The 27,634-nt window shown below is 45.0% G+C and overlaps 1 protein-coding gene across 1 annotated transcript in view; it reads right to left on the bottom strand.

The window, feature by feature from the left end:
- PWP1 (PWP1 homolog, endonuclein) overlaps positions 1–26,609 on the bottom strand; it is a 40,097-nt gene extending 13,488 nt beyond the window's left edge. Inside the window, exons 1-9 of the mRNA XM_038386124.2 lie at positions 26,328–26,609; positions 26,049–26,107; positions 22,478–22,656; positions 19,706–19,791; positions 13,257–13,353; positions 12,503–12,613; positions 10,198–10,325; positions 9,157–9,224; positions 2,237–2,340 (exon numbers count right to left, since the gene is read on the bottom strand). Coding sequence (XP_038242052.1) covers positions 2,237–2,340; positions 9,157–9,224; positions 10,198–10,325; positions 12,503–12,613; positions 13,257–13,353; positions 19,706–19,791; positions 22,478–22,656; positions 26,049–26,107; positions 26,328–26,393 — 898 coding nt within the window. The 5' untranslated portion in view covers positions 26,394–26,609. The remainder of the gene's footprint in view (positions 1–2,236; positions 2,341–9,156; positions 9,225–10,197; positions 10,326–12,502; positions 12,614–13,256; positions 13,354–19,705; positions 19,792–22,477; positions 22,657–26,048; positions 26,108–26,327) is intronic.
- Positions 26,610–27,634: the final 1,025 nt, after the last annotated feature.

Raw genomic sequence — 27,634 nt, 5'->3', positions numbered from 1 at the left:
TGTTCCGACACCACGTGCTTGCCCTCTAGCCTTTCTTAGACTGATAGCATTGCCAATGGACTTTTAACCGCCTGGTTGGAGGTACCGACCAGAGTCACTGCGACCCAGTGCCTTACATTCCATGACCAGCACTTGGTCGTGACTGTAATTTGAAAATACAAACAGAAATTTTACAAAAAACTGCATTCAAAACATGTAAATCTTTAGAGCCTTCAAGTCCACTCAGTCCGCTTCAGGCCAATCGTTCAGACCACAAACAGTTTGGTTTACATTTGCAGGATATAATGCTGCCCGCTTCTTGTTTACAACTTCACCTGTAAGTGAGAACAGGCAGCCACATGGCACTGTTTGTAGCCGGTGTCGCAAGATATTTACATGCCAGGCGCTAAAGATTTCTATGTCCCCTGCATCGCTTCAACCCACCATTCCGGGTGTCAATGCTTATAACAGGTTCTGCTCGATAACAATCCAAAGCAGAGTGGACCAATGCATGTTCATTTTCATCATCTGAGTCAGATGCCACAAGCAAAAGGTTGATTTTATTTTTTGGTGGTTTGAGTTCTGTAGTTTTCGCATCTGAGCGTTGCTCTTTTAAGACATCTGAAAGCATGCTCCACACCTCATCCCTCTCAGTTTTTGGAAGGTACTTCAGATTCTTAAACCTTGGGTCAAGTGCTGTAGCTATCTTTAGAAATCTCACATTGGTATCTTCTTTGCATTTCGTCAAATCTGCTGTGAAAGTGTTCTTAAAATGCATAACGTTGGGTCATCATCTCTAGGACTGGCTATACTATGATATATGCAAATGCAGGTAAAACGAAACAGGAGATATCATTCTCCCCAAGGCGTTCAGTCACATTTAATTAACACTTATTTTTTAATCATCATCAGCAGCATGAAGCCTTCCTCTGAATGGTGGCCGAAGCATGAAGGGGCATACGAACGTTTAGCATATTTGGCACGTAAATACCTGTGACACCGGCTACAACAGTGCCATGCGAATGGCTCTTCTCACTTTGAGATGACATTGTAAATAAGAAGCAGGCAACAGTATCTCCCGTAAATGTAAATAAACTTCTTTGGCTTAGCGATTGGCTGAACAAGAAGTAGAACTGAGTGGACTTGTAAGCTCTAAAGTTTTACATTGTTTTGTTTTTGAGTGCAGTTATCTAACAAAAAAAATTCTACATTTATAAATTACACTTCCATGATAAAGAGATTGCACTACAGTACTTGTATGAGGTGAATTGAAAAATACTATTTTTCATTTATCATTTTTACAGTGCAAATGTTTGTAATAAAAATAATATAAAGTGAGCACTGTATACTTTGTATTCTGTGTTGTAATAAAAATCAAGAAATTTGAAAATGTAGAAAAACATGCAAAATATTTAATACATTTCAATTGGTATTCTATTGTTTAACAGTGCGATTAATCATGATAAATTTTTGAGTTAATCGCGTGAGTTAACTGCGATTAATTGACAGCCCTAATTAAAACATACCTGTGCTAGAAACATTACCACCATTACTCATTGTCCAATAAAGGAACTACTGACAATCTAACCCGGGGTAGGCAACTTATGGCATGCGTGCCAAAGGCAGCATGCGAGCTGATTTTCAGTGGCACTCACACTGCCCGGGTCCTGGCCGCCAGTCCGGGGGGCTCTGCGTTTTAAATTTAATTTTAAATGAAGCTTCTTAAACATTTTAAAAAGCTTATTTACTTTACATACAAAAATAGTTTAGTTATATATTATAGACTTATAGAAAGAGACCTTCTAAAAACATTAAAATGTATTACTGGCATGCAAAACCTTAAATTAGAGTGAATAAATGAAGACTTGGCACACCACTTCTGAAAGGTTGCCGACCCCTGATCTAACCCATTTTTTCAGGTCTATTCTTCTGTCACTTATGAGAGCACGTTTAGGCTTCTCCTTGTCTTAAAACAGTCATGGGGTTACATTTAAATGAAAAGCATTTTAAGACGCCCGAAAAATCTGAGTTAAATATCCCCTCTAACTTTCCAAAGGATAAAACAAATTAGATTTTGACAGAGCCTAAACAGTGTAATCCACAGAAGTGATTCACTCAGAAAATTATGAATGTTTGACATGGTGGTTATAACCAAAGCAGTTTTGCAACATTAGAGTTTGCCACTAACCTTTCAATGTAATAAATTGCAGGTTTTTTTTCCTATATTTTACAACAGAAGAAATATAACAATATCCACATACCTTGTCCATATGTAAAGTAAGGTTCGCTGCTGGTTTACCCACGGACATATCCCACAGAATTACAGTGGTGTCAGCTGAGGCACTAGCTAACACATTTCTAACAACATACAAAAGCAAAAGCTTTAGACATTTACATACATGTGAACAAATAGTGTCCCTAGGTCATAAATACACAGACTGATTCTGATCTCAAGTAAGCCCAGGTCTACAGCCTACAACCTTCAAGCATAAAAGATAATCTGGCAGAAGAACAACACATTCAGTATTTAATGGCAATATGTTACATATTTTTGAACAGAAAATCCAGTATTGTATGGAAGGGCTATACCTTTAGTGTACTGCTCATACAATTGTGTTTCTCTCCCCCGGCCCCCCAATCTAAAAATATTCTCCTGTCAATTATACGGTACCAGTGATATAACTAAGAAATTTGAGGACTTATTCCTTTCTGGACATTTTAAGATAGGGTTTTTAAATACGAGCTACACAGTATAGATTTGAATATTGTATCGACATAGCTAAGAGACAAACAATCCCATTTTTGGCAAGTATTTTCCTCTTCAGACTCTCCACTAACTAAATAATTAATGGGCCGAACCTGCAACTCTCCTCAGAGTATCTTACTCCGACAAGTCATCCTACTGAAGTCAAAGGAGCTACTTGCCTGGTTTTTACATTTGGGCCTTCGTTTCATATTTAAAAATTAATGGTGGTAAGGACTGTAAATACAGAGATAAGAACTTTAGTCAGACAAAGCCCAAGCAGCAGTGTCAGAGATTTATTAAATGCACAACAAAAATCACCCTTATTTGTCTAAAGGTGTTAGATTTTATAATTTAACACACAGTCTGAAGCCTTCCCCCGCTTTCCATATTAGAATGAAGGTCTTGACTGAAAGACATCTGACATTCCTCCAAAACACTGTTCCTCCAAAGCGACGCCATAGACGGGAAATTTACAAAAATCACAGTGCAGATTACAAGACATTTTACAAATAATGCCAGTGAGGCCTTTCAGCCAGAAAGCGATTTGTAGGCAGCTGTCATAGCTTATCTTACTTTTTAAAATGCAATTAAAAATGCTGCACTAAGACTGCTCTTTGAGTTCTTGACTTGCACCCAACCTTTACATTTCAGGATTAGTTTTTCCTGCAACATCCACTGGTGTCAACAAGGTTATATTACTCAGTACACTATAGAACCAGGAATGCCAATCACTTATTCAGCTTTGTACAAGGGGCTTAATATTATACAGGGTCACACAAATTACTCCTACAAAGACCAGCTGCTTTTAGTCATCATGACATTGACTTTCTAGTTACACGCTGCTGGTGTTAGCCATGATAAAGGCTGAGAGATTGCACACAGACTGTGTACCATTCACTGAGCCATCACTAAATCATTTCTTACATTCACCTTAGTCATCTGACAGATTCTTTTTGCAGTAGACAACACGTGGCCAATTAACATCTAATAATTTCTTGTATGTTCAGTGAATATCTACAGGAGAACTTTTTCATCTGTAATATCCGGATAAAACCAGGAGTTTTCAGAGGAGATTGCTGAGAGCTGCTGAAAATGAGGATGCAGAACTGACAAGTGTATTCTCAGAGAGAGTTAACAGCAGTAGGAAAAAAAATCATACTATATCTAATGAAAAAGCCATTTACAAGACCTTTACTGAGGATCCTGTACTAACTGTTATTGAAAAAAACAACCTAGGTGATAGAAAGAAGGGGTTAATCACCTCGTGCAGCAACTGTGGTTCTTTGAGATGTGGGTGCCTATGGGTGCTCCACTTCAGGTGCACATGTGACTCTTGAGCCCTTGATCAGAGATTTTCAGTTAGTAGTGCCCATTCGGCCTATGCACATGCCCTATGTCTCCTCGTGCTGGATACTAAGGCTATACAGAGTATGCGGGCAAAGTGCCCTCAGTTCCTTCTCCACCCAAACACACCCTAAGGAACAGTCTGAAGCAGACAGGAAGGAGGGCGGGTAGTGGAGCACCCACAGGGATAGGCATCTTGAAGAACTGCTGTTACTGCACAAAGTGAGTAATCTCATCTTCTTCCAGTAGTGTCCTGATGGTTGTTCCACTTCTGGTGGCTTCCAAACAGTTTCCCCTGATGGAGGAGGGAGCTTCAGCATAGAATCCCGTGCTGCAAACAGTACTGCAGACCCAAATGCTGCATTGAACCTGACAGCTTGGATCAGAGCGCAATGTTTTGAAAACATATGCATTGAAGCCCATGCAGCAGCCCTACATATTTCAGATACTGGTACATTCTTTGGTAATGCCATAGATATTTATTGCCTGTGATCTGGTTGAACATGCTATCACCCTTTGGGGAGGGATGAATGCCTGCAGCATCATAACAAGTGACAATACATCCAGATAACCACCTCAACAGTGTCCGAGTAGAAATCGAGAACCCTGTGAATCTATTCGTGAAAGAAATGAAGAGTTTAGGTGACTTCCTATATTATTGGGTCCTATATAAGTAGAAGGCTAATGCCCTTCTAACATACAGGATGAGTAAACAGGATTCCTATAGAAAACCATGCGGCTTCAGCAAAAATATTGGTAAATGAATGGACTGATTAAGGAAGAGCTCCGATAGAATCTTAAGTAAGAATTTAGGGTATGGATGTAAAGAGACCTTGTCCTTAAAGAACACCGTAAGTGGTATAGGTAGGGGGGTGATCTGCCATTAGGGCTCCAACATCCACAACACTACGGGCTGACATGATAGCTACTAAAAAGTTCATCTTTATAGATAAATGCAACAGACCAGGTTGCCATTGGTTCTAATGGAGGTTCGTAAGGTAACTGAGTATCAGGTTGAGGTCCCAGGTTGGGATAGAGTTTCTAATCTGCAGATAGACAGTCTCCAGACCCTTACTACACCTAGACAATGCCAGATGAGCAAACATGGAGGATCTTTCTACTGGAGGATGAAAGGTTGATAATGCAGCCAAATGGAACTTAAACTGAACTAATGGATAATCCCAATTTCTTTAGATCCAATATGTAAACCAGGATGACAAAGTGGCACCAAATCAGGCTGGAGGCAGCAATGCCAAAGAAGAATCTCTTCCATTTCTGCAAGTAAGTAATGTGGGTTGATCTCTTTCAGTAAGACCTGCTGTACTTCTATCGAGCAGGATGATTCTAATCCTGTAAACCATCCAGAAGCCACGCCATGAGGCAGAGAACCACTAGAGTGGGATGAAGCACACAACCCGCATCCTGTGATAAGAGATGAGGAACGGTCAGGAGCTTGAATGATGGTTGAACACAGATAAGCAGGTAAGGGTACAAAACTTGTGTCAGCCAGGTTGCTACTATAAGGATAAATCTGGCTCTGTCTTGTCTGATCTTGTTCCTCACCCTTAGTATCAGTAGTGCTGGAGGAAATACAAGGAAGAATGGCATCTCCCAAGGAATGGTAGCCCAAACCCCATCTTGAGCAGAAAAAAGGACACTTCCTGTTCCTGGAACTCTGGCAGTCCCCATTTTTGGAATATAATATGGAGAACTTTGGTGTATAGCTCCCATAATAATCCTGTGAGAAGTGTCTGCTGGAGATATCAGGTGTGGTGTTCTGAATACCTGTGAGGTAGACTGCTGAAATTTGCATCTGATGAGCTAGGCACAAATCCCAGTTTCATAGCTTCAGTGCACAAAGAGGAAGATCTCGCTCTTCCCTGCCTGTTAATAAAAAAAAACATGCACGATACATTGTCCATCATGACCCTAGATTGATTTGCCCCGATGAGGGGTAAGAAATGAAGACAACTGTTCCTGACAGCCCTGAGCTTTGACATATTGACGTGGAGACTGGTTTCTTGAGTTGTCCATCTGTCCTAAGTTTTGACGGTACTGAGGTATGCTCCCCACACAACCATGATGGGGCTGGGCGATAGAAAGGAACACCTGCTGATGTTGAGTTGATCCTTCCACCAGTCTAAGGAGTTCCTTGCTTATAGCCTGTCTGTGCAAGGTGCGTCTGACTGGAGAACAGATTGTTCCAAGCCAACCCTGAAAGCAGCAGAAATGTAACCTTTTGTGACCGGTCATGAAGATGCAAACTGCCATGTGTTTCAGGAGCTGAACACAGTTCCTTATTGTGGTTCAAGGGCTCCCCTGAATTGCCCGTACCCCAAACCTGACATGGTTACAAATCTGTCAAAAGGAAGATCGGCTCTGGTTGCCAACAAGTTTAAATATGCCCCTATAAACTGTCTTCTGTATTGGGACTAATGTGGACTTTTTTACATTCAGCTGCCGACCCAACTCCTGGAACAAAGCAAGGGCTGTCTGGGAGGAAGATAGCACTGCTTCGTAAGAACGGCCATTGGAGTAGCCAGTCGTTAAGGTACAGGAAGACTAGGACTGCTTCTTGTCAGAGGTAAGCAGTCACCACTGCCAGGATTTTGGAGAACACTCTGGGGGACAAGGAAAGACCAAAATGAAAAACTTGGTATTGGAAATGATCCTATCCTATAATGAAGCACATATATTTCTTGTGTGATGGGTGTATTGCTATATGGAAATAAGCATCTTGTACGTTGAGGGCCAGAAACCAAACCCCTTTCTCTAATGAAGGAATTACAGCTGCCCACGCCACCATCCTGAACTTCTGAACTTCTTTAGACGTTTTAGATTTAAGATCGGTCTCCACCCTCTGTTCTCCTTTGGCACAAGGAAATACTTTGAGTAAAATCCCTTGTCTTGTGAGAAGGCGGAACTAGCTCTACTCTGCTATTCAAAGGAGAAAGTTCACTTCTTGTCTAAATAAAAGCTCATGAGAGGGATCCCTGAAGAGGAACAGGGAAGGGGCATGGAAGGGAGGGAGTGACGTAAAATGGATGGTATAGCCCAATGTTATGACCTCTACAACCCAAATGTCTGTAGTGACCTGCTCCAAGCATGTTGGAAATGGGCAAGATAGTCTCCAGACAGGGAGGTGGGCTAATGGGTACTGCAGTAAATTTAGTTGGAGGATTTGAACCCTTGACCAACCCAACAAAACTACCGATTCGAAACTGGCTGGGTGGTCATGGAGAGTGGTTGGGCACTGAAATCTGTGCCTCTTTCTGGTGGATCTGGAACCCAAAAAACTAGGCATGGATGCAACCTCTGTGACCTACTAAACCTTATCTTTTATATATATATGCCAGTGATCATAAAGTAGCCCTAGAGTCCTTCAGAGCGTGCAAAGACTCATCCGTGGTTTCAGAGAACAGTTTACAAGCATCAAAGTGGAAGCCCTCCACGGTGTTCTGGAGTCTCTCAGAAACCCTGAGAGATGGAACCATGATGCCCTGTGCATAACCACCACTGTGGAGATGGACCTAGCATCAAAGGATACCTGAAGAACAGTTCTGTCCACCAATTGGCCCACAGATGATGGACTGAAATTGCTCCCTATGTTCTTGGGGCAGATGTTCAATAAAAGCAATGAATCTGTTATAGTTTGTAAAATTATATTTGGCCATGACAACCTGATAATTTGCAATCCTGAATTGCAGGGTTGCCAACGAATAGGCTTTTCACCCAAAGAGATCCAGTCTTTTTTGGCCCTTGTCATACACGGTAGACTTATATAAGTACCTCTTTTTGGAAACCTTCCCTGAACCCTCCAAAAAGTCTTCCCTTTCTTAGGAGGAAGCCTGTGCTGAGGTAGAAGGGGCACTGGATCGGTCCAGAGACCTGACTCAGAAGCTGGCCATAGGCAGTGTTCCATCATTAGCAGTTTGAGTTTAATCTGTCGGTTTTCCCTTATCCTGGACTTGAGGGCGAAGCAGACATTGCACTTCTAGAAGATGTGGGACTCTCCCAAGCAATGGATACACATATAGTGGCCGTCGCTCATAGGTATAGCTTCTCAGCATTTGAAACCTAGCAAGCCAGGCATGCCCTGCCAGGGGAGGGGGGAAAAAAAAAAAGTCCCTCCAAGGAGAAAGAGAAGAGTAAAACAGTCCTCTCACTACTTATCTAAAATAACTAAACCTATAAAAACTCTCTTAAATACTAGTGTGCAAGAGCAGAGGCATGCTCAAGGTGGACATGCTAAGGCTTCCTCTCAGGCCAAGGCAGCTGAGAAGGAATGGAGGGTGGTTTAACCATGCACCCTTATATAGCCTCAGTATCGGGCACGAAGAGGCATAGGAACACATGCGCAGGCCGAACTGACACGGTTAACTGAAAAACTTCAATCAAGGGCTCAAGAGGTGCATGCGCACCTGAAGTGGAGCCCCAAGAGGGCCACTACTCAAAGAACTAATAAAGAAGCTGTTGTTCTTAAGCGTAAGGGTCTGACTGCTCCCCTTTTGACAGGTTAACTGTGTGTTGCTCTGGCAGTGGAAAGCAAACCCTAAAGCTGGTGTAGCCAAGCAACAGAGGACTCCACCTGCCTAGCATAATTCCAGGGAGATGGAGACATAATTCTGTATCTGTGCTAAAGTAGCTCCTTCATCACCTCTCCCTGCTTTCTGACTTCAGCACAAAGGGAAGAGCCAGGGAAAAAGAGGGCATGGCCTGGGCTTCCCTGCACATCAGCCACCCTGTCCCTTGGAATTTGGCACAAATCAGAGCCACCTTTGGACAATTCTGATTTGTCCCATGGACCAAATGTTGCCAGGACTGCAGGAACACCAAGATGGCTAAAAGCCACCTTTGTTTTAAGTACAAATTTGAAAAATACAAAATCACACTTTTTAAAAAAAACCCTGGGAGACGGTCTCAATTTTCACTTGTGTAGAGTTCAAGTACTTTCCAACTGGATTAACTTCTGCATTATGTTAAGTTGATCTTTAAGCAATAAGTTATAGGTATGTATAAATATTTCCAAAACGACGTACACTAATTTAGAGTTATCTGTATGTAATCTTCAAGTGTTTCTTTTCCTTTTTTGCTTATTCCCTGAAAGTGTCAAGAACGCATCAGTATGCCCTCCTGATTCCCTTCTGTAGATATTCTGCATACAGATACATTTTAAAGATGTTTTTAAAAAATTATAGCTTTCCAGGAGAAATCATGCATTTCTTATTCATAATGTACTGTTATATTGCCAGATTAGAACAGTGTGATAATTCAACATATTCCCACATGCTGAAATCCTCTCTGTACAGAGCTGCCTCTGCAGCACCTCCTCTCAGCTTGCCTCTTCTCCCCTTTTTCCCTTATCTGGCCAGCATGCAGCAATAGCTACTCCCTTTTGCCAGTTGGCACAGATTCAAATATTCACCATTGGGTCTCCACAGTCTCCCTGCTCACTCCCATTGTTCTAGTTCCCACCTTGCCCCCTTCTCCTCAATCAACACTGATTCACCATCTCCTAATGCCTAGCTTTTTTTTTTTAAATTGGGAAATGAAAGGATTAAACTACAAAGAACATTGTTCTGAGTAAATGGGAGTCCTCCAGGATCCTTCCTCCTCCTATTTTTCTCTCCCCAACCCAGTAACCATAAGTGAGAGAGATCCTCTAGGTTTTTAAATTAATGAAATGCTACTGCAAACATTACTCATATGTCCAAACTTTTCAGCACCAAGTTACATAGAATTATTACCCTACTCCACTGGGCTTTTTACAATCTAAAGGTCTGAGGGGGTAAAAAAGTAAATCCTTTTCTCAATTCCTCAGAAGAGTGGGCTCTTGAGCTGGATGATGTATAGATTAGCAGCTATTTGGATAGAGCCATGTTTATAGTTTCTATGAACTGTCCAAATAATATCTTTCAGATGCAGTGTCTCTGGCAGAGGTAACTAAACCAGACCTTACACTTTAATTTAAAAAAAAAAAAAAAAACCAACAAAACAAACAAACAAAAAACCCCAGAGATGCAAGTATCTGTGTGCGTTACTGGGCTAATAACCTTACAAACCAAAGACAAAGACATGGTCCCTGCCTGCAGATTTTACAGTCTAAATAGATCAGACACATTATTTACCTTCTTTCCCTTTTTCTTCTTCTTTTCTTTTTTACTTCCAAGGGAAAAGACTGGCTCTAGAGAATCCACTATATCAAGGTCCCAGACCTCTATAACAGGGGTCATGTTACCCACTGCAACATAATTTCCTGCAGAAAAAAACCCAAATGCCAACTATAGTGTTGATTTAGATTAACATACGCAAAGAGTGTAGGGTGACACAACCAAGCTGTCTATTTCATTACTTATTTTAAATTAATGCCTATGTGCCCAGAGTCCTTCAATGGCGTATTTTTTTTTTTACCAGTTGTACATGGTTAGTGTCCATTTGAAGATACATCAGCAGAAACTGCCTGCAAAAAGGTAGAGTTCTAGAGTTTAAGGCCAGAAAGGACCACTAGATCATCTTGTATGACCTCCTGTATAGCACATGCTGCTGCCACCACCACCCAGCACCCACACGCTAAACCCAACATCCGAAACGAGGCCAAAGTATTACTGCCCAGGGAGATCAGACTATTATGTGCCACAGGCACAGAATACGAGGGACCAAGGTGCACCAGTGCGCAATGTCCCTGCAGTGGCAGGGAAATGATTAAGTGAGATAGACCAGATAATCCTTACAAGTGACCGGCATTCAGGCACTGCAAAGGAAGGTGAAAATCTCCCAACATCACTGCCAATCTGACTTGAGAGAAAATTCTCAAGCTAGACTAAATCAGCTAGACCCTGAGAACTAGCCAACCAAGCACCTCTGAGAGAGAGAGAATATGAATGAGAATGCCACCTTAGAGCCCTAGTGCAGACCATATAATGTCCATTCTCTAGCCATGGTCATCCCTGAGGCTTCAGAGGAAAAAGATTAAAAAAAACCCCCAACCTTCCAGAACACACTGGGGGCGAAAAATCCCTTCACGACCCTGCCATGAGCAGTGGCTGGCTGAAACCCTGAAGCATGAGCTTTAGGAACATAGGACATAAACCAGAAGTGAGTCCCAGGACTGTTGAGCCCTGTCCCCTACCAACACAAGCAATCCTGTCATATAATTGTACTTGGAGCCAACATTTTTATGCAAGTACCCTCCCTTTAGTACAATTAATGATAAAAATGCAAGTAAAAGTAAGTACAGTCCCCCAAATTATAAAATATAATTTTTAGTGTGTTATTTTAAAATAAATTTGGTCGACTCTGTTGGCCATGTCTTCTCTGAACAAAACCAAACACATCTGCAAACAAGAAGTCTAAAGAAAAGTTTTCCTTTAGTCTGCCTAGTAGATTTGGTTTGCCTTTGGTATTAGTATTGGTGTTTTAGTTTAGTCACTTGGTATAATGACATTACTACAAGAACCCTGCAGATACATACAGCTCTTTAAAAAAAACAAAAAATTGTTCACTGTGACGGGGTGTACCCAGCCCTTTGTGTCCCCCTGCTGGAAGCACTGAGGTCCAACTACACCCTGCTCCAGGAAGGAGCAGTGAAGATGGGTCCTCCAGGTCTCCCTTGAAAAGCCAGAAGGAAGCAGCCAATCAGAACCCAGCAGGCTCAGATAAAAGGAGATGTAGGAACATAGCAGGTCAGTTCCTGGCTGGGACCAGAGAGATGAGTAAGGGTGTTCCTCTCTGGAGAAAGGAGCTTGATGGGCTGCATTTACTGGATCTGGGAGAGAGAAAATACCTGAGAACTTTAAGTCTAATGTAATAGGTGAAAGTAAAGGGACCAGGTAGGAAGAGCCCCAGGGAATGCAGCAGCAACTAAGTGAAGGAAGCAATATGTGACTGTTGTTTATAGGACTCCTTGGCTGGAACTTGGAGTAGTGGGCAGGCCCAGATTCCCCCACTGGCAAAGGGGCCCTAAGCCCAAAAGGGGGACAAGGCTCTTTCAGAAGCCCAAACAGAGGGCCAGATTTAAAGGGCCCAGAAACGGGGCTGAAGACCCTGGTTAGAGGAGACAGTTTGGTGAACTATTTGCTTCCCCAGAAGGGGTTCATTTTTCAACTGTGCGACTTGGCTGGAGGGCTGAGCCACTGAAGACTCATCTTGCAAGGTCGGCAATCCCTACAGGGGGGTGCCATGAGCGGGGACAAAGATTGCAGTATCATACCCTGCCACTAGGAGGTACTCAGGAGGTGAGCACCCCCCCCCCCGTTACATTCACCACCATGTTTAATTTTTCCTCCCATGTCTTGGCTTTGCTTCTGTGTTAATATTGCTGCAGGAGATCATTATTTAGTCACAGCATTTTAAGTTAATTATGCAGTTCATATTCAAAAATTGTTATTGTTAGACAGCTATGATGTCTTTTGGCACCCTAAAGACATTTATTACCTGGAGATTCATCTGGATTAGGATCAAAGTTAAGCCACTCCACACTTAAAGGGTATGCAGGTAAGAGAATATCATGGTGTACATAAAATGAGTCCTCTTCATGATTATAAACTGAAAGAGAGAATTTGAAAAACACTTATGTCAGTGGAGAGAAAAATTAGCCATTCTACATAGTACATTCCCACAGTCAGATGGAGCAAATATTAATATTCCCAATGTAGAGATAATGTCCGGATGCTATATTTGTGATGCTGTCAGTTTCTAGCATAAAGCCACAGCCTCTATATAATGTTAGGCACCACAGAACATTTACTTTAGGTGACAAATTCAACAGACCAAAGAATGATGTACTTATCTACATCAAGTACACCCGGATTCAGTTTATGCCTTGCACACCAACATCATCTTCATTTGTATTCGTGAGACTATTTTAAAACATCTGGTATATAAGAAACTCTTGCTGCTTACGTGTATTTATAAAATAAGAATGATAGAGTATTATTGATGGGCTGATGTTTCACTATACAGGTTCTCAGTATATTTATATAGGTCAGGGTTCATTAGCGTTTGTTAAACAGTTATTTTACAGAGGTAAGAGCACAAGAAATGTAGTTGTGCCAGATGCCACCATCTATTCAAAAGCCAGGATAAATGAGAACAACAAAGGGAGCAGTTCTGCAAAGCCATAGGGATCAGACTGGATAAGCAGAGTATTTTCTAGGCCCGCTTTTATGACCAAATATTGTTTACTCACGGTGAACCTCTAGACTGCAGTGGTCCTTATCAACTCTTCCACAAATGATCAGATTGTCACTGGGCTTAATCAAAAAATCTTCCTGTTCATATTGCTCCTAAGGGCCAAGGGAGGGAGAAAACTTAAAGGTGTTAAAAAAAAAATTAAATTTTCTGAACAGAATATTAATTCTTACCACTAACTGTAAAAGGTCAGGTAGCCAAGCCCTTGAGGCCATCCTACAAGGTAAAGGGGAGAGGGGAAGTGCCACAGCAGTGAGATTAGACAATCAAACGAGTTGAGGGAATGCGTATGTGGGCCTAGATGGATTCAGTAGAGTGTGTCAGTATTGAAAATGAAACCACCTCCTGAGAAGTACCCCTAACACAACACAACCTGCTACCCAAAATCTTTCCAGACACCCCCTCCCCAAAAATCACCAGCTCTTCAGTTCCTATTCCCCCACACTTCGGTATCATTCCTACCTGGCCTGCACACCCTGAACTTCTATATAGTTTAACAAGCCCTCTTTAAATTATTAGCCTACTCTAACTGCTTTTCCAGAATTTTGGAAACTACTCTGACCGGATTAAAATGTACATTTGCTGTTATTTGTAACAATGACAGCTAAGAAATGTTCAGATATGTGATTTCTAAAGGGGCACGCCTACACAGAATACTCAGAAGAAAGTTAAAGTGAATTAACTAAAGGTGTGAAATGAAAGCACAGTAGTTAAATCCCTTTGGGATTCAGCTACAGAAAACTATGGCCACTTTACTTCTGAATGAGAGTATCCACACAGGAGTTTAATGCCCTGTAATGTGTTTTTACTTCACACCTTTAATTAATTTGACTTAACTTTCTTGAGTGTCCCTGTGTAGAAAAGCCCCAAATCAGCCATGTTCCTTTCAGTGCTATGTTAAAAAAAATAAAGTCATGTGCATATTTTCAAATTGAATGACTTCCCAAAATGTTGCTGTTACAATTACTAAACTATGCAGGAAAATAAATTAACAGGCCAGCAGTAAGAGTAATCAAACTGATCAGACACAACAACCTAAGTTCCCTCTGAGCTGCGCGGCCGCACAGCTGCCTATTAAGCACTATGCAGGCGCTCAGGGCTGTGGTGGAAAGAGATGTCCCCTCCCCGAGTCCAGCCCTGCTGCAGCCGGGGGAGGGGAGCCTCTCCCCGCCAGCCCAGGTGCTGCTGGAAGGGAGCAGTTGACCCCTCTCTCCCCACTGTAGCCCTGGAGAGCCCCACTGCACCCCAAACCTCTTATCCCCAGCCCCACCCTAGAGCCTGCACCCCCAGCGGAGATCTCACCACCCTGCAACCCAACCCTCTTGGCCCAACCCTAAGCCCCTCATCCCCGACCCAGAGCCTGTACCCCCAGTCAGAGCTCTCCTCCCCAAGCCTCTGGTCCAGCCCTGGGCCCCTCATCCCCGGCCCCACTCCAGAGCCCGCACCCGCAACCAGAGCCCTCATCCCCAGCCCCACCCCAGAGCCCTCACCACCCCAGCACCGAATCCTTCTGCCCCCGCCCCGAGCCGCCTCCCACACTCCAAACCCGAGCCCTACCCCGCCACATTAATTTTGTTATGTGCACCAATATGGAGGTGATGCATCACACATCACCTCCATATTGGTGCACGTAACAAAAAATTCATTCTGCACATGGGTGAGAAAAATTAGAGGGAACATTGACAACAACTGGTAAAATTTTCAAAAGTGCCTACGTGACTTAGGAGTTTAAGTCCTATTTTCAAATGTGACTAAAGACCTGGTCTACACTAGAAAGTTAGGTCAATGTAAATCGCCTTGTGTCAACCTATGTGTGTGTGCATCTACACCTAAATTAGTCCCCACATGACGTAAGCACCCCGTTAAGGTGATGCAGTAGAACCACTTCCCTGGATGGCGTTGAGCTGCAAAAGTTGACATGGAGCAAGTGCAGATGCTGTGTGACCTATGTCAATCCTAACAGATCTCCAGCAGCTGTCTCACAATGCCAGACAATGACTGTTCTAGTCACAATTGTTAACTCCACTCTACAGGGGTCACAGAGACCAAAAGCCAACTCCCTCCTTAAAACACTGCACATTTTTAAATGCCTTCTCCTGATTGCCGAGCTTACCAAGAACACTAGGCAGTATCCCCTTGTCTGCAATTGACCAAGCCATCTGCATGCTCTAGACACACACCTGTCTGGAGTAGACAGCAAGTATTGGATCTCCTGGGCCTGTGTGAGAAGAGGCTGTGCAAGCACAGCTATGGACCAGCATAGAATCATGGGCATCCATGAAAAGATCACACATGGTTTTAGGTGAAGGGGTATGACAGGGATCAGTGGCAGTGCCATGTGAAAACGAAGGAACTGCAGAAGACATACCATAAGGAGAGGGAGGCTAACAATCAATCGGGTGCCGAGCTACAGACCTGCAGATTTTACAAGCTCCATGCCATACTTTGCAGAGACACCACTGGCACCATACAGACCAAGGCAGAGAACCCTGTTGTGAACGGAGACGACGAGGACATGGAGGGGCAGGAGGGGAGTCCAGCTGGTCATGGCAACCCAGGATGGATGAGCCCGATGATACCAGTCAGCTCTGTGATCTTGGGGAACCAGGGCACAGTATCCAGCCTGTTTGACTCATGAAGGACACCCCCCCACCCCGGTCCAAGCCTTTGCTTGAACCAAAACTGATCAGAGAAAAGACTTGCAGAGAGCAGTAAAAGGCGGTGGGAGACACACCTAGACCCCTCCTGCCAAGGATGATAGTATTATGGCAACTCCCCTAGCCTCACCTGCATCAAAGATGGTACAGGGAGGCATCTCCATTTGCATACAGAATGGAGAAAGGAGATTCCAAGGCAAGAACTGCACTGAACTCTGCGACCAGAAAAGCAGGGAAACGCTGCATCCTGGGGGATCTCGGCTCCAGATGTTAATGAACCTACACCTGCACACACCCAGCTCAGCAGTTATCAGACCAATTCTAGTAATAAATCTTTGATCAATATCCAAAATACAGAAGCAGCCGAATTGCATAGTGAGCTCCCTGGAAGGAATACCACCCATAGCTAGGAATGATCAGCCCTTATTGTCTAGCCTAAAGTAAACCCTTGAGTCATCAGTTTACCCATGAACAAATCTAGTTTTCCCTTGAACCATTCTTGTTTCCCTACAAGAAACCCCTACCCATGCTCAAGTGTGTTCTGATGCATGGATCCAAACTCTACATCAGTTCCAATGGGATTATATCTTCTCCTGACTGATCATGCTGGGGGCTCTGCCTGTCTCCAGCATTCAGGACCCTGAGCTACCACCATCACCTGAGAACCCCGACTAGTTCAAGCTTCATGGATTGGTGAGATCCCTCTCTCCTTCTGTTTTCTTTTCTACCTCAGGTATAACTTTCTAACCCTGACTTGTTTGATCAGGTGTAGTTTTCTATATATGACTTTTGTAACCTTTAATAATGTAACTGTTATGTTGGTTTAGGCTCTCCTTGTATAGTTATCACTATTATTCAATAACTAACTTATATGGTTAAGCTGGTTGCTTCTCTCTCTCTCTGAATTTTACTCTTCTGTTTTTAGCTTCCCCATTTACTCTGCAGCGCTTCTCTTACCTAAGCTAACGATCCCTTTAGCGCCCAAAAATACTGTGGGGTTTGCTCATCAAGTGGGTTACTACCAGTACAATTGTAACGTGACAGTGGGGGTAGGGACGTACTGAACCTGTGACATACGAGGGTGGCAGCTTGGAAGTGCTGCTCGACCCAGACTGAGTACAGGAGCATATAATGGTGGCAGCCTGAAAGTGCTGTTCGACCCAGCCTGCTCAGACTTGCTTTGTTAATATGTGTGTGTTCATCTGATTCTGGGGCTGGAGGAACCCAGCCCTGGGGAACCTAGGTCCTGCAAGATAGTTCCATTGGGACAGGACTTACAGAAGGGAGCAGTAGAGCTTCATATGAAAACACAACTGACACAAGCAGTACATTAATAGAATTACAGATGCCCTTCCCCAGAAGAGTAACCCTAATAAATGAGCTTACCCCAAAGTAACGGGAAAAGCTGGTAACACAGATGAAGGGGAAGGAACCTTGCTTAAGTGCGTTCATGCATTTTTCTTTAGTGTTTAAATGTAAAGATGACACCCGTCCCATGCCCAAGTTAACAAGAAATAGGTTTAGACTTTTCATTGTTTTACTCATACAAGTATAGGTAGCAGTAAAACAGAGGTAGAGTTGCTATCAGTTTTTCATTCCCTTGTAGGATTTGGTATGGGGAGGGCATGCAGAGCAGGTAGTTCATCTACAGGGATGTCCCTTGTATCCTTCTGAGAAATCTCAATGAAATTTTTATGGAGGTCCTCTGCAATCCACTTCTGAAGGTTTCTAGAGCAGCAGTCTTCTTTCTTCCTCTGCGGTTAGACACTTTCCCATGCCATTCTCTGATGAGCTCGCCTGGCACCATTGCGGTCAACCAGCTAGCGGCAGGCAGCTTCAGAATGCCAGCAGCAGCTGTATTCTGTGCCTGTGTTACCTTCAGGAGTGAGATATCAGCTAAAATCAACACTGCCTGGGGAAAATAGTACCAATCTTCAGTGCCATTGCCCTATACTCATGGAAATAAGGACCGAAATATTGTTTCATGCAACCGAAAAAAATCTTAATGCCCTTCTTCTTTCCCATCCTCGCTCCTGGCAGGCCATACACACTATGGCTCGGGCTGAAGAGCAGTGCTATGCAGAGGCACTCCAAAGCTGAAGTGTCAATAAGCATATCTTATTAAAAAAATTTATGAAAATAAGGGAAGTTTTGAAACATATCCGTCACTTTCCACTGTGGCTGTAAATCCAATGATACATCTGTCTGTTTTATTGGTAGCTGCTGCTGTTGTGGCGGCCTTGAAGGGTGCCCCCTCTACTTCCCTGAAATGCCTGACTCTGATGAAGAGGAGAAAGAAGAGTACTAGGGAAGATATCTAGTACACAGCAGGCAGCTATAACCATCAAGATGATTTTCTCACTGAGATCCAGTCTTGTGAGTAAACACTGCCAGCGTCCCTTCAATCTACTGCAAGCACAGCCAATTGTCATTCTGCACCTGCTGAGGTGATAGTTGAATCTTTCCTTGGTGCTGTGGAGTTAGCCAGTGTATGGCCTCATAAGCCAGAAAGAAAGGGGTAGGCCTGGTTCCTCAGGATCTCTACAGTATTCCAATATCACCAATGATAATCCACCTGTTGGAAAAGAACATTCCTGCTTGTAGCTTTCTGAACAATCCTGTGTTCTTAAAGATACAAGCCTCATGCACCTTCCCCAACCAGCCCACATTGATACCGGTGAAGTATCCCAATGCCCCACTGCAATTAGAGAACTCCATTACTGCAGATCTATCCACAATGTACTGCATATTGACAAGAATCACAGACCTGACAATTAATGGTCCTACATGCTCGCATGACAATGGCCCCTACCATGGATTTTCCGATTCCAAAATGATTTCACACTGACTGGTAGCAATCTGGCATTGCAAGCTTCAGGAGTGTGATCACCACTTGCTTCTCAACTATCAGTGAAACTCTTATTTTGGTGTCCATGTGCTGGGGAGCTGGGCTGAGCACGGTATGCCAATCCAGGAACGCCACCTTTCGTATCCAAAGTTCTGCAGATACTGCTAGTCATCCCAAACCTGCATTATGATGTTATCCCATCAGTCAGTGCTTGTTTCCCAGGCCCAGAAGTGGGGCTCCAGGGTCTGCAGATGCTCTGTGAACACCATGAACAACTCTGAGTTGTTTTTTGCTATGTCCTTAACAATATGTCCTCAAAGAAAAAGTCACATCCCCCATCACTATGGTTCTTCCTATGGGTCTGCAAATACTGGAGGATCGTGCATCCTGCATTTGCAATGTTCATGAGACCAGTGCAGAGCTGTGCAGGCTTATTGCTTCTGTCAAGAGACGACAGATAGCAAAAAGTGCTATGCAGGTTTGTGGTATTTTTAAAAAGGTGCAAAAATTACGACATATGGATGAGGGAAGTTGCATATTGGCATAAAGCCATTCAAGTTATTATATTGCTCGTATGCATGGCTCCTAGTTCCCAAAGATCCCTGGGCAAGTCATTTTATCTCACTACATACTGCAAAAATTTCCCAGAAGGCATTGTGTCAGACAGCAGCACATTAGGATTGCAAAGCGTGGTGCACTCCTGTTGAGTATGCTCTGCGTTAATGCAAGCAGCCAAGTATACACGCACACAAGCAATATAATTTGGGGGGCTTCATGACAATTTAATTTGTGTCAACCAAAGTCTGTAATGTAGGCATAGCCTTAGGCATCTAGGAGCCTAAGTCCCACAGGCACTTTTGAAAATTGTACATAATATTTTGTTTATGCTATTTAATATGCCGAAACCTTGAAAGACCGCACAAGATTTAAAAAAAAACTTACAGTATCTTTAATAGTGACGTAAGGATCACGTTCGTTACTCCCATATACCGTAAGACTGGCTAAGGTGTCTCCAAGGCTCACAGCATCTATAATGAAAATTTCAGTGTATCACAAACAATTATGGGTGTGACATTATTGACGTAATCTGGGACCGTATAGATAATTGTTGCAACCAAGGTCCTGTAGTGGCACCAAATCTTGTATAAAGGGAGTCAAGTAAGGTGTCTAAGACAAGGTTATGGTTTGCTGGTTATGATTATGCTGTCTACATGTGTGTATCGTTTTTGTAATTAAAGTTATGAATATTGGCTCCATACTGTCTGTATTTCAAACTTATGCTATGCTTCTGGGTGACACCCCAGAGAAGTTGGTGTCAGCTCTACCTAGCCTGCTTGATGGCCCATTAAGGACCTCAGCTATACAACTGACCCATTGAGAGAAGGCAGATACACCTTGTGACTCAGCAAAGTATGCAGGGACTTGCCCATGTGACTCCAAACTCCATTTTGCTGTAATTTTCCACAGTAAGAACAAAGAGGTGTCTTTACACCTTGAAAAGAGTATAAAAGGCTGATGCCTCATCTCCATCTGGTCTTCAATCCTGCTTCTTACCTCTGGAGGAACTTTGCTACACCGAAGCTTTGAACAAAGGAATGAATGACCCATCCCAGCTGTGGATGTACTCCAGACATTTGATTTGAACTTGTAGTTTATTCCATCACTGCTACAAGCGTGAACTAATAACTTTGCCATTACTGTATGTAATTGATTCCATTTAACCAATTCTAGCTCTCATTTATATCTTTTTCCTTTTATGAATAAATCTTTAGATTCTAAAGGATTGGCAACAGCGTGATTTGAGGGTAAGATCTGATTTGTACATTGACCTGGGTCTGAGGCTTGGTCCTTTGGGATCGAGAGAACCTTTTTTCTTTTACTGGGGTATTGGTTTTCATAACCATTTGTCCCCATAACGAGTGGCACTGGTGGTGATACTGGGAAACTGAGTGTCTAAGGGAATTACTTGTGTGACTTGTGGTAAGCCAGTGGGGTAAAACCAAAGTCCTCTCTGGCTGGCTGGTTTGGTTGGCCTTAGAGGTGGAAAAACCCCAGCCTTGGGCTGTAACTGCCCTGCTTTAAGCAATTCATCCAGAATTGGCACTCTCAGTTGGGTCACACGAGAACCAGCATCATTACAATGGGGCACTAATTATTAAACAAAAAAATCAAATTAAGAAACTGCACAGTAGTGAACTTTTGGCAAGTGACTGTGGAGAAGGAGAATTTATATTACACATGCATGTAAATATTTCTTCTTCTGGGTGTATTTTATATATATAGAAAAATATAATGACAGCCCAGTTAGTGGCAACCACTTTCCTTCTCAAGCCAATAAAGCAACAAAAATATTTGGACCAAACATAGCTAAAGCACAACAGTGGCTTTTTTCAGAGGAAGGGAAGGAATAAAGGAATAAATCAGGGGTGGCCAACCTGTGGCTCCGGAGCCACATGTGGCTCTTCAGAAGTTAATATGCAGCTCCTTGTATAGGCACTGACTCCAGGGCTGGAGCTACAGGCACCAACTTTCCAATGTGCCGGGGGGTGCTCACTACTCAGCCCCTGGCTCTGCCACAGGCCCCGCCCCCACTCCAGCCCTTCCCACCCCCTCCCCATAACCTGCCATGCCCTCGCTCCTCCCCCCCAGTGCCTCCTGCATGTCGTGAAACAGCTGATCAGGAGAGGGGAAGGAGGTGCTGATCAGCAGGGCTGCCAGTGCGTGGGAGGCGCTGGAAACGGTGGAGGGGGTGTGTGTGTGTGTGTGTCTGATGACATATTACTGTGGCTCTTTGGCAATGTCATTGGTAAATTCTGGCTCCTTCTCAGGTGTAGGTTGGCCACCCCTGGAATAAATGGAGTTGTGATCACTGAATATATGAGACAACACAACCCTTTTTTCCATACTTGTAATAGAGCTATCAGACTAGGAACTCCTGCACTTGTAGCTATAATGAAGCATTTCTTTCCATATAAGAGCAGGACATTGTTTCAAAAACGTAAGAATGAATTAAGTATAGGTTCTAAACCTAAGTAACGGAAACTCCCTAATAAACCTGTACTGTTGGTAGAAACATGCTCCAAGACACTGCAGCTCCTCTGCACCGGAACTGCAATAAGGGGAGCTGCTGTTCCAAATCAGGGTATGTCTACATAGCCTGCAGCAGCCAGCTTCTCAGCCTGGATCAACAGATTTGGGGCAGCAGGGCTCACACTAGCCCTCTAAAAATAGTTGTATAGAGAGCGCTTTGAAGTTGTGGCTTGGGCTCTGAAATCCACCCCGCTCCCTAGGCATCAGAGCCAGAGCCACAATTTCAAAGCACTGTCGACACAGCTATTTTTACAGCAATAGCATGAACCTTGCCAGATTGAGTCTGTTGACCCAGACTGGGAAGCTTGCTGCCATGGGCTATGTAGATATATCCTAAGAGAGCTACCGCCTTACCAACACAGCTCTCTGCCTAGTTCCTTTTCCGCATGGACAGGGCCAATAGCTCCAGCTACTCCATTCCTTAGCCCCACTCAGCTTTCTCCAAACTTGTACTTGAATCTGGGCAAGTGGGCCTTTCAAACCTTGAATTTCAAGGCACTTGTTGAGGAAAACTGTAAAGCTATATGACAGTTTCACAATAAGTGCATTAACCTAACCTAAAAGAGAAACACATGGTTCTTCATTTACACTGCACTTTTGACAGGAGAAATAGATTGACATTACCTGTATTCTCCTCTTCATCATATTTATCCAAACCATACTCTGCCAGTTCATCATCATTCAGCTTTTCAGTGTCTTCTTCCTGGTCCCCATCTTCTTGAGGAGGCTCAGCTGTCTCACCACTAGCAACATCCATGCCGTCTTCTGCAGTCTGTCCATGTTCTTCTTCATCTGCTTCTTCTCTGTATAAGGAAAAAACATTCACTGAATTATCAGTGTGAGAGTCGGTTAAGAGTTTGGAACATTTTCACTAACTTGCTCTGGGGACTGGCACTGGTATATTAACTTACCTGCTCACATGATTTCAACTATTGTTTCTATACCAGTGACTCTCAGAGCTATTTTTCCACTCCTTTCCTGTCTCTTCCTAGCCAGACCTGCATTTCAGCCTACCAATGAAATTTTCTCTAGTATGTGTTCCTGGCAGAATACGACTTAATTTTAAATGGCTAAAGTGTCCCAACGCCTCTTCATTTACCCTTTCCATTACTGTGATAACACTATCATCCTCCCTCTTACACATAGGTGTGTTTGATCTTTGATTCCTCTTTTTTGTTCTCCACACAACCCCAGACTATATCCAAATGTTGCTCTTTCTTCCACCACATTTGAAGATCTGATCTTCCCTCCATATCCCATAAGCTGAAATTCTCATTTATGCCTTCATTATAGCCTGTTTTCTTTACAGTAATCTCTCTGGTATCCCCAACAACAAAATCACATCCCCTGATTCATCCACCCAAAATGCAGCTGCTAAAAATGTCTTCCTACCTTATATGACCACCCCCACCCACTCTTTGAAAGACTCCAGTGGCTCCAACAATTCTTTTTGCTTCCTTCTAAAAGAAGCACATACTTCATTAGTTAAGTATCTGTAGCAGATTTACCTGCTTCACACCACATTTGCTACAGGAAAAAAAAAAAAACTATCCCAAATACCCTAAACTTTCACAAAGCTTCCTTCCCTAATGCAATGATTCAGATTCTGCCAACATATACAATGCAGAGGTCTGAACAGGAGCAGGTTGAGCAATGTAACAATTCTTAAATTTTTATTTTTAATACAACACTCTGCTAACACTGGATAGAACTCCACGAGAGAGACTGCTCCTAAGTGGGCATATTTACTAAGCCTGCATTCAGAACTCCCACTGACACCAATGCACAAAGATCAAGGGTGTCTATAATAGAACTATATCTAATGCAAAGGTCTTTCAGTTTTGAAAGAGCTTGCTGAAGAGCTATTTTTATAACTTGTTTTATAAAACAACACTTGCCCTTCATATGACATTTATCCCATAAGAAGAGTAAAAATTGGTAGCAGAATCATTAAATGTTCTAAATTTAAATCTGACTTGTGATCTTTGTATAGAAATAAAATGACTGGAGTTCTAATGAATTCTACAAAGTACATTTTCAGTTGTTAGATGCGATTCTCTAAGCTTCCACATTGAATTTTAACAAAATGCATAATTACCAACAAAAGGCTCCTCAAATCTTGCATTGCATACTTTTCAAATGGGGATGGGGGAGAGAATCCATAAGAAAAAGTTGCATGCAGTTTACATTTATATGTGCAAAGCTACTGGTAACAATAGTAGAATTATAAAGTCGGGGGGGGTGGGAGGGGGGGAACGGGACGGGAAAGCAACTCTTAAAGGTTACACTCCTAAAAGACCAGAAATTCAGAAATAACAATTTGCAATTTTTAGGGACAGCCATTAGAACTTACAAGTATGGTAATTGCTTAATATTTTGAAAGCTGTCTTTGTAAAGAAAAGGGTAGACTTTTAAAAAATGAAAGCTGAGATCAGGTGGAGAGGAGCTGACAACATTCACCAGAATGCACATGGAATTCATGGTACTCAGGCCCTGCAATCAGATCTGTCCTGACAGACCACTGCACCAATGCAGAGCCCCAGTGGCACTGGGGACCAGAAGATCATTTCTAACAAACACACACTGCTACCTTCCACCTAGGTAAAATGAGTGGTGTGCTATTTCTCAATGAACGTATATAGCAGGGGTGGGCAAACTTTTTGGCCCGAGGGCCACATTGGAGTTGCAAAACTATATGGAGGGCCGGGAAGGGAAGGCTGTGCCCCCCAAACAGCCTGGCCCCTGCCCTCTATCCACCCCCACTCACTTCCCGCCCCCTGACTGCCCCCCGCTGAACCTCAGACCCACCCAACCCCCATCCCTCCGCTCATAGTCCCCTGACTGCCTCCTCCCGGGACCCCCTGCCCCTAACTCCCTCCCCCGGGACCTCACTCCCATCCAATGCCCCCATTCCCCGACTGCCCCAACCGCTATCCACAACCCCACCCCGACAGGTCCCCCGGGACCCCACCCCCTATCCAACCCCCCCCGCTCCCTGTCTCCTGCCTGCCCCAACCCCTATCCACAACCCCCACCCCCTGACAGGCTCCCCACCTCCATCCAACCCCCCGTTCCCCGACACCTGACCACCCCAGAACCTCCGCCCCATCCAACCACCCCCTGCTCCCTGTCCCCGACTGCTCCCCGGGACTTCCTACTAAACCCCCACTGTTGCCGCTGCTGCCCCCTTACCATACCACTCAGAGTGGCAGGAGCTCGTAGCCCCGCTGCTTGCGCGGTGGCATAACTGCGGGGGGAAGCGGGAACAGTGGGGGAGGGGCCAGGAGCTCAAGGGCTGGGCAGGATGGTCCCATGGGCCAGATGTGGCCCGCAGGCCATAGTTTGCCCACCTCTGGTATATAGATATTCTTTATTTAACATCAACCGTTTTTCAGGTCTGCAGTATTGGCAATTCCAAACATTCAAAAATCTTGAATCAGACAGCCAAAAATCAAGAGATGGGTTTAAAAATCATGTCATTACAAATAAGTATGAGATTCCTTGTATTTGTCTTCTGTTTTTTTGAGTCTTGGGGGGGGGGGGGGGTCACATTTTCAAGCCTTGCTCCACAATCAGCAGGGCTAGAAACTCTCTCTTTTTTAACATGAAAGTTGACAGACTTGTGTAATTGCAAGAGCTGACAATACTCCTTACCAATAAGCAAGTACAGACGAGTAATCTCCCCATTTCCCAGCCTCAGAACTCACACACAGCTTGCTCAAGGCCATGCTTACACTGCACAGTTAAACTGGGGGAATGACACCCAGATTTCACCCACGCATGTCGGGGGGGGGGGCACATCCCGCTGTTGTTGTGCGGAGATGCTCTGGGATTGTTTCCCAACGAACTACGGGACAACGTATCTGTTGCTCAAGGAGACTTATAGGCAGGTGCTGGAAGGCTGTCAGGACTCAGTGGGTTTTGCCTGAGTCCGCACTGCCAGCGGGCAGGGTCCAGCCCCACCCAGTTAGGGCAGACCCGGGGCTCCTATCCCTTTCCCCCAGCCAGCCCGGGGTTAGCGCACCTCCAGGCCAGGGGGCTTCAGTGGGGACGGCGGCGGGGTTGGGCCCATGCTGCTGTGCAGCGAAACTTATCCCGGGCGCCCTGATCCGCCACTGCCTGGTCGGGCAGGCCCTGCCCGGGGCACGCGGAGGGATTCTCTCCCCCTCCCCCCCCGCGGAAGGCGGACACTCACCGCAGCGTCTCCGCGGCCTCCCCGATGAGCCGCTTCAGCTCCTCCGCGCTGAGCCGCACCTAGAAGGGGAAACGCGCTGAGACCGAGCGGCCGGGGAGCGCGGGGCCCCGCTCCCCGCTCAGCCCCGGACGGGTCCGCACAGCCCGACGCGCCGCGCTGACGGACCGTGGCCCTGCCCCGGGGGGCGCCCCGCGGGCAGCTCCGAGGCGGCCGCCGGCCCGCGCGCGCGCGCGGGTGGGGTCAGGGAAGAGGCGCGTTCCCCGGCTCGCGGGATCTCACCTTGTCGGGCGTTGCCCTGGCGACCCCCCTGCGCACCCAGGCGGCGCAAGTCACGGGGCAGCTCATGGCTCCGGCCGCGGCACGTGCGGGCAACTCTCGCACGCGCCGCGCTCCCACGACCGCCGCCGCCCCAGAAACTGTCGCGTTCCTGATGACGTAACCTCCTGCTGACCGCGCCTCGGCCTCGGCAGGGAGAGCGCGAGAAGGCCTGCGGGGGGGAGGGGGGTCATCACCAAGCGCCCAGGGGTGGGGCCTGGAAGCCAGTGACGCGTCGCAGGCAGAGACTCCGCCCCCAGCGGAGGAGGAGCGAACTCAGGCACTGGCGCAGAGAAGGGAAGAGCTGGGAGTAAGTAGGAGGGCCCAGGGGGTGTGCCAAGGAGCTGGGGTGGGGGCGGGACCAGGGGGATGAGAAGCGCCAGGGGCGGGCTGGGGGAGGAGGCGGGGGGAAGTGGCAGGGGTGGAGCAGGGCTGGGGGAGCAGAGGGAGCTGTAGTTGTTCTCTTTGCTGCTGGGGTGAGGGTCATGGTGCCCCCGCAAAGCACCAGGCTGATATTCAGGGTGGTGCCAGGTCGTTTCCTCAGACCCTGCGCTACCAGCCCTCCCAGCTATCTTCGCGACACCCCTGACTTGCTGAGGAAACTACAATGCAGTGGTGATCTTGGAAACACCGTCCTGGCCCCCATGGATGGAGAAGCTCTTTATACCAATATTCCATATGAGGATGGACTACAAGCTGTCGAGAACAGTATCCCTGATGAGGCCACGGCCCACCTGGTGGCTGAGGTTTGTGACTTTCCTCTCACCCACAATCACTTCAGATATGGGGACAATTTATACCTTCAAGTCAGTGGCACAGCTATGGGTACCTGCATGGCTCCACAATATGCCAACATTTTTATGGCTGACTTAGAACAAGGCTTCCTCAGCTCTCAGCCCCTAGCGTCCCTCCTCTACGTGCATTACATTGATGACATCTTCATCATATGGACCGAGGGGAAGGAGGGCCTTGAAGAATTCCACTTGGATTTCAACAATTTCCACCCTACCATCAACCTCAGCCTGGACCAGTCACACAAGAGATCCACTTCCTGGACACTACAGTGCAAATAAGTGATGGTCACATAAATACCACCCTATACCGGAAACGTACTGACCACTATACTTACCTACATGCCTCCAGCTTCCATCTAGGACACATCACACAATCCATTATCTACAGCCAAGCCCTAAGATTACAACCAAATTTGCTCTAATCCCTTAGACAGAGACAAACACCTACAAGATCTTTATCAAGCATTCTTAAAATTA

Source organism: Dermochelys coriacea, chromosome 1 (genome assembly GCF_009764565.3).
Source record: "Dermochelys coriacea isolate rDerCor1 chromosome 1, rDerCor1.pri.v4, whole genome shotgun sequence".
NCBI classification, from domain to species: Eukaryota; Metazoa; Chordata; order Testudines; family Dermochelyidae; genus Dermochelys; species Dermochelys coriacea.
This window is presented reverse-complemented; position numbering and strand designations above follow the sequence as displayed.